General features: G+C 39.8%; 1 protein-coding gene across 4 annotated transcripts in view; it reads left to right on the top strand.

Annotated features, from left to right (window-relative positions):
* Positions 1-659: 659 nt before the first annotated feature.
* Positions 660-7824, top strand: part of SOHLH2 (spermatogenesis and oogenesis specific basic helix-loop-helix 2) — a 50029-nt gene continuing 42864 nt past the window's right edge. For all 4 annotated transcript variants that reach the window (XM_074330018.2, XM_019736534.3, XM_019736533.3 and 1 more), the window contains exon 1: positions 660-814. In XM_074330018.2, coding sequence (XP_074186119.2) covers positions 767-814 — 48 coding nt within the window. In that variant the 5' untranslated portion in view covers positions 660-766. The remainder of the gene's footprint in view (positions 815-7824) is intronic.

Below are 7824 nucleotides of genomic sequence, written 5' to 3'. Positions count from 1 at the left end.
ATCCTTTGGAGCAAAAATTAATATAAGTCTCGGTCTTATTTCAGGGAAATATGGTATAAGACCCAGTCTTATTTTCAGGGAAACACAATAGCAGCAGCTGCCAGGAGATGTTATTGCCTCACTTTCTCAGTTGAGAAAATGGGACAGACAATATTTGTTGAATCACTGGACAAAATGAAATGCTTCTGATTTTTAATTTATTGGTGGTTTGGAAAGAAACCACTAACAGACCATAACAGCATTCCCCTTCCCTATCCTGTACCATACGTTTGTCTAGGAAAAAAAACAGAAAAAAAGAAAAAAAACACACCTGTTTGCTAATTCGTAATATTTAAACCTGAACGATTTCTCATAAGATAGCCTTCAGATATTTAGACCATCCTGAGGCAGGGCAGAGCTCACCTTTCCCCAGGCAGAGCCATGGCAGTTCTAAGACCTGCGTGATCTCCCAGGGAATGGGGCTTTGGCTGGGCAGCCTGTCAGTGACAGGTTCTCCTAGGGGCCTCCAGGGCATCTTGCGCAGCCCCACCCCAGCAGCACTCCTCCCTTCCTGCTCCCCACCCAGCTCCACCCCTCCCCCGCGGAACCCCCTGCTGCTCCCCCAGGTGCCTAGGGCTGGGCAGCAGGGCCACTTTAAGGGCGGCCGGGGCATGCGCGCCCGCAGGTGCTGGCCCCGGGCCATTAGCGCGGCGGGCGGGACGCGGCTGGGTTGGCGAGCTCCTCCTGTTGGGAGGCTGCCCGGCACCCGGCACGTGGGCAACGGGCCATGGCGGCCTCAATTATCGGCCAGGAGCTGGGCCAAATCTCTGGCCAGGTAAGAGGCGGAGGAGGAGGAAGGGGAGGCAGCTGCGTTTATAACGGCGCGCGGGCCCTGAGTCCGCGGTGGCCCCCGCGACCGCACAGACGGGCACAGACGGTCCTCCTTCCGGGGACAGCCCGGGAGGGCGGCGGCAGGAAGGGCCACTTCCAGCGGCGCGAGCGAGTCTTGGGTCAGTGCCTCGAGTTGGGAAGTGTGGACAGGGCTTCTGAGGTTGACCAGCCCTAGGTCCTGGAGTCCCACTCTGGGCCACTGCGCCCTCGAGGTTGGGGATCCCGCTGAATCCCTCCGGGAAAAGAGACTAAAGGAGGAAAGTGGACTGAACTCTTTCACAGAGAAACCCTCCTCCAGCCCTGACGCCTGCCAAACTTAAAATCATTTTTCAGGCAGGAAACCATCGGTAGTTACTTAGGAGCAAAAGTCAGTAGGTATTTGGGGCTGGGGGCCGGACAAAACGTGCACAATTTTGAGGTTGAATATAGGGAAGTATATGCAAGGTAGGAAAGTTTATTTTCAGCATTCTCTGCACAACTTGGCATGCTCTTATCCCATTTGCTTACTGGCCTGGCGTCCCAAAGTGTCCTTGCACGTTCTGCCTCAGCTCAGCCCCATACCCTCCCACCCTCCATGGAAACCCAAAGCCCACCGGCCTTTTACAAGCACCTTATTTATCCCCTTAGCAGAAGCACAAAATCACTTCTGTAACTTTTAGATAAAAATGAAATGTGATTATTAATCCACTAGGAAAAAAGCATAAAGAAAACCTCACCACCCCAGAAAGCAAGGCAAATGGTGTTGGCTTTCTTCTTAGCGAGTTTTTCACATACCTTGATGGACAAACATGAGAGGGAAACCCTTGGGGCTGTGTGAAGTTTTGTTACTGCTTACAATGTTCTACATACTTCAATATCCTCACTTCTTAGGAACAAACTTTCTGAAACGGAATTGTGGCCACTTGGAAGTGGGCCAATTTAATAAGTTTTCTTAATTATTTTAAAAGTGGAGGCACTTTTTAAACTCAAATGAGAAATAGTATTTTATGGTGCAGAATTAGGCAAAGCTGTCCAAAATGGAACTCTGAATAAAATATCTGATTATCTTGTAGTGAATAATAATGGCTTTCAACCCCTAAGACTGTCTGAAGCCCCAACTGAACCTTTTGTGTGCAGCTTGCTCAGTGTCTCCAGATAGAGCTGTTTAAGCCCCTAGGCCCCTGGGGAAACTGGAGGCCGACCATTGCCCTGTGGGAACATCAGCCCCTCCAGCTGCCTCTGAGTGTCAGCACTGCTCGGGCTGATAAGCGTGACATAAATAACAACTCACTAAAATGTAAGGGTGATTGGCTTGAAGCTCTTCAGCACCTGCTGTTACTAATTAAGGGCTTAACCTGCCACAGATTGCAAATGGAAATCCAGCGTTTTAAAAATTGTAGAAACTGGAGTGCCCTGGATTTACTCTGATTTCAGAAATCTGAGTGGACCAAGAGCATTGGTGATGAGTATATCTCATTATAAAAGCTGCCCACACTTAAAAGATCTCCACCAAGGTGTTAGTGTTTATCCCTGATTGTTGGAATTGCAGATGGTTTTTACTTTCTCATTAGGCTAAATTTTCCATTTCCTAATGAAAATGTATTGCTTTTATTTAAAAAAAAAAAAAATGGTGCAGTAAGCAATTCAAATAGGAAAAAAAACTTGTGCCAAAGAAAGTCTAGCGTCAGTTCAAGTTGTGGTGCTTGCAGGTTAAAATCTTGGTTGGACTCAAAAGCAGTTTCTCTAGAGCAGCATATCCTAGGAAGTTTTATTCATTTTCCTTTTATTATTCTTATCAGTGGAGCCTTCTCATCAAGTGTGTTCACATTACACCATCAACAAGCTATTTTTAACTGAATAAATGTTCAGTTTAAGTTGATTAGAAGCTTTCAATTAATTAGAATTACCTTGGGATGGTGGGCTTGGGCCATGAGTGTTCTAATTTGATGCACATTGCAAGTGTGCTGGCGCTGATTTTGCAGGGCAGGGAAGGAAACCTTTGGCATGAGAGCAAATCAGTTCTTATCAAAGCTGCTTGATTTTGTGCTCCCTCTGTCCTGGTGCAAAGCACTCTGTAGAACTTTTTAGACTGGTGCATAGAGGACTGGTTAGTGGATACACTTCCTCATCGTTCTGGGTCTTTTTCCCACCTTCTCTCAGGTTCCCCCCCTCCCCCATCCAGGATCTGTGTCTTGTGTTCTGCCCTTTGCTCCACAAGAGTAGCTGAAAGGTTTTGGGCAAACCCAGAACTGAGCCTCTGAGGGCCATACTGCACCCAGAAGCACCAGGGCTAGCTAGGGAAGGGCTCAAGTTAGCAGCTGATGTCTGTTATTCAAAGCTTACCTTTGCTCCTCAGTGCTTTGTTTCCCAAGCCCTAGGACTCAAGTAATGCGGAAAGCAGTTTGATTTAGGGCTGTTTTCACTGCCTGATGTGGACACGTTTTCCTCTCTAATTCCACCTGTCTCTTTCTGCATTAGGTTGATTTGACATTTTCTGTCCTCCTTGTGCTCAGGTTTGGTATAACTTGAGAAAACATGGCAATAACTACCACGTACAGGGCGTCATACAATCCTTTCTCCTGATAACAGCCTTGCGATGTATTATTGTTCTCCAGGGGAGGATCACATTACTGGAAGCCACTGGTAAGTGGCTGAGCTAGGGCAACAGACCCTGGTCTGAGTGTCTTGAAAGCCTTTGTTCTCTTCCCACTGCATCAAGTGTTTAAAAGAGGATCAGTAATAACCATTTTGGTAGAACTGAAGCTCATATGTTATTCTTCAAGGATTGAAAGCCATACTTTATTATCAGCAGGAAAAAAAACAACAACTCGCGTGTAAGCCCCATGAAGGCAGCGGCCTTGTCTGTCTGTTCACTTTGTAGTCTCAGTATAGCATCTCCCTTATAGTAGGGGCTCAATAAAAATCTATGGAGAGGATAAATAGATATCAGCCATATTTAAGCAGATGCAAAGTGACAGGCTGTGTTGAAGAAAAAGTAAATAAACCTTTCTAATAGTTGTACAGTTATTCATAGCCCAGGATAACCGGTTTATATGTGTTATTTTACTGTAATTATTAATAGCACCCCCCTTTCATTCTCAAAAGTGCCTCAGTTTGGAATGTAAATTCAATGGACATTTATAGGTTGCTTTAGTTAACCTGGTTGATTCAAAAACAAAATTATAATCACTCCTTTTATGACTACTTGTTGATGACTATTTTCACTGCTTGGTGTTTTGTTCATAAGGGAATATACTGTATTGGTACAGAAGGTATCCTGTGCTACGATGGAGATTCGCAGTGTGCATTCAAGCATTGAAGTGGCTCAGAATCCCACTTTGCTGCTAACGTGCCATTGGAAACGAGGAATGTTTATAAAATGAAAAGGAAACCTTCTAGAAGGGTCCTGATACTCTCCACTGTAGAAATTCTAACTTTCAAAGGTTATTTGCAAGTGTTATGCTGTCGTGTTAGAACATAGGATATTTGAGGGAAGTAGAAGGGAATAAGGTTGCTGACATGGGTTGATATTTGGGTTGAAAGGCCATGCTAAGGAGTTTGAATTTTATCCTCTTCAAAATAAGGTGGGGCAGGTGAGTGAAATTGGGTTATGATAGTGAATTGAGCACACATGTCACTATCCCCATCAACTCCAGGCTCTGGCAGGAGATACTTAAAAAACCTTGGTGATACCTTCAGCCAAGTAAATATCCAGGGGGAAATGGGGGATTCCAAATGAAAAGTCCAAGGACACAGAACAACCAAATGTAGTGTATTGTCCCTAATGGGATCTTGGTTTGAACAAAGTAGCTTTTCTCTGAACATTAAACAAAAACAAAAACAGAAAAAACAAAAACATCCACAGGGAAACTTGAAATTTAGAAAACAGATGGGATCAAATTGCCAGTAAAACAAAAGTAGAAAAACCACAGCATAAAAGCCACAGAGAAGAGAAGAAATGCAGAGGTAAAACAATTCTAGTGATAGTGCAGGCAGAATGTTAGCTGAAACAAAAATGAATTGGGCCAGAGGGTGCTCACCTGGTATGAGTTAGCTGTATGCCGAACACTTGGGTCAGTTGGGCCCCTGGATTTCTTTAGTTCCAGATCATTCCTACTACAGCAAGGGCCATAGTTTTTTTAACCCCAGTATAAAACCTGGGAAGTGCTCTTTCCAAAGAAAATGAGCTTTATGAGGGACCCAGGTCCCTGGTGTCGGTAATTTCCAGACCTCTGTAACTAATAGGATTAAAGGAAAGATAGCTCTGCCCAGGAAGGAAGTAAAGGGCTTGGTTTTCAGAGTAAAGCCTGCTTTTTTTGACAAATAGCTGTTCCCAACCACTCTGCTTTCCAGCCTCTGCTTCCATTGCCACACCCACTCACACCAAGGTCACAGACATTAGACACAACTATTCCAGAGACAGATTATTAAGGGGGTAGAAAAAAAGTTTTAAAATTCTAATATTTATTCTCAGAGAGGATATTATATCCTAAAAATAGTGGGTTATGAAAAATTCCCAAACAAATCTTCGAAATGAGCAACTCACATTAAATTTACTGAAATTGTAAAAATCTTTAGAAGGGCTGAAAACTGAGCTGGTGACATGAAAAATAAAGTTAAGGAAGTCTTTCAGAAGTTGAGACATGAAGGATCAATTTAGGATGTCCATCGTCTAATAGAAGACTTCTAAGGAGAGAGAAATAGAGAGAAGGAAATAATCAAATAAATAACAGAAGGAAATTTCCCGAGCCAAAGATCCCCTGAGTGCCAACTAGGATGAATAAGATCCATACCCAACACATCCTAGAAAACAACATAAAAGAAAAGCATGAAAAGGAAAATAAAGCAATTTATTCTTTTCATCAGAAACTCTGGATGCTAGAACAAAATGGCCCAATAGCTTCAAAGTTCAGAAACAGAAATTTTTACCATTAGAAGTACTTATCAGGTAACTAGCACTGAATTGTGAACCCTAATGCCTCTTAAAGAACAGAAATAAGGGATTTAACTCCCTCAGTATTGTAAGAGCAGCAGGAGGGAAAAGGGAAAATGTGATCAGCTTAACAAAAGACAGGAGAGAAATAAAGTTACAGTAAATGGGAAACCAGAATAAATAAATAAATATGACCATTTCACATTAAGTTGTAAATGTTTCACAGTTAATAATAGTTAATTACATTGAATTAATGATACTAGTTAATGTCATGAATATATTTAATAACTTAAATTCCTATATTAAAAATGAAAATCTCAGATTGTGAAGAAAAAGTAAAAATTCAAATATATACTATTTACAAAATTCATACAAAATCAAAATTATACAGAAAGGCTCTAAGTAAAGGGATATAAAAAACGAAGTGTTTTATATCAGAAAAAATATAATTTCAGGTGAAAAGGATTAAAATGGACAGAGGTATGTTTCATAGATGTATAGTTTTTTAATAATTATCAGTATATGATATATATATTATTTAATATAAACTATAAACATTGTAGATCATTATATTGTATATATTAAATACTATATATTTATATATTTATCTGTTATATGTTTATTTGTATAATTATTATGAACCTTTATGTACCCATAATTAGAAATAGAGTCTGTATTTAGAAAAATCAATACATTTACAAACCATGATTAGAGACAGAAGATTTTAACACATTTGTCTCACAAACTGAAAGATCAAATAGACCTAAAATAAACAAGAAATCAATGAACAAGTTTGATCTCAAAGATATATAAGGAATATATGCCCAACAGAAAATACACATTGTTTTCAAGTATCCACGGAACATTAACAATAACTGACTATGTATTAGGCCACAAAATATCAACAGACTCTACAAAGTAGAAGTCGTGGGGTACATCCACAGTTGACGATGCACTGAGGTAAGAAAGGAGCCACTTGTCAATAGCCAAAAAAAGAAAAAAAAAAAAAATCCAAAAATAGAAACACTATCCTCTTAAAAATTCAAAACATCTTTATATAGGTGTTTAATATAATTCTTAGGTTAAAAAGGAAATATTAACTGAAATTACAAACTGGCAAAGAATCAACAGAATGCAACATATGTCAAAATCTGTAGGATACAACAGAGTACCACTTGGAGGACTGTGTCATCTAATAGAACTTAATGCAGTGATGAAAATGTTCTATATTTTATACTGTCTGATGTGGTAGCCCCTTCCCATATGTGGATATTGAGCAGTTGAAATGTAGCTAGTGTTACTGAACTGAATTTCAAACTTTATTTAATCTTAATTAACATGAATTTAAATAGCTACATGTGGCTACCATATTGGACCACACAGTTCTATAGTCTCTAATAAAGCAATGCCAGAAAAAGAAGATAGAAAAAATATAACTATATATTAATCTCTAGTTAGAAAGAAACCAAGATGAACTCCGTGCGAGTAATAAATATTATATACATTGAAAAACTAGTACATTTGAAAAGATATATGAAATGAATTTTTAAAAATATATATGAACAAAATTCACTTAGAAGAAGGTAGAAAACTTAAATTTACTAATAATCCTAAGGAACAACAAAAGGTAGTAAAACTCACCTCTCTAAATGGCTTCAGGCCCAGATTTCAGACATGTTTTACCTAAACTTCAAAAAGCAGATAGTTTCTATATTCAGGACTCTACTCATAGAACGATATTGGAGCTTTCTATTTCATTCTTCAAGGTTGACATAACCCTGATACTCAGACCAGATAAGACAGTACACACAGTAAAACAAAATTGACTCTGGTTTCACTTACGAGTATAGATGCAAAAATCTAAAATAAAATGAATGAATTGAATTTATTACACATTATGTATAGGTTTATCCCTGTAATGCAATGATGGCTTGACAGTAGAAAATCTATTAATGTAATTCACTAAACAGATTAAACACACACACACATACACATGATTATGTTGCTTACTGATAAAGCATTTGGTAAATTTCAATACCCAT

The sequence above is a fragment of the Rhinolophus sinicus genome, chromosome 16, assembly GCF_057876585.1.
Source record: "Rhinolophus sinicus isolate RSI-liver-muscle chromosome 16, RSI-T2T, whole genome shotgun sequence".
In the NCBI taxonomy this organism is placed as follows: Eukaryota; Metazoa; Chordata; class Mammalia; order Chiroptera; family Rhinolophidae; genus Rhinolophus; species Rhinolophus sinicus.
The sequence above is the reverse complement of the archived record's forward strand: the minus strand, read 5'-3'. Positions and strand labels throughout refer to the sequence as shown.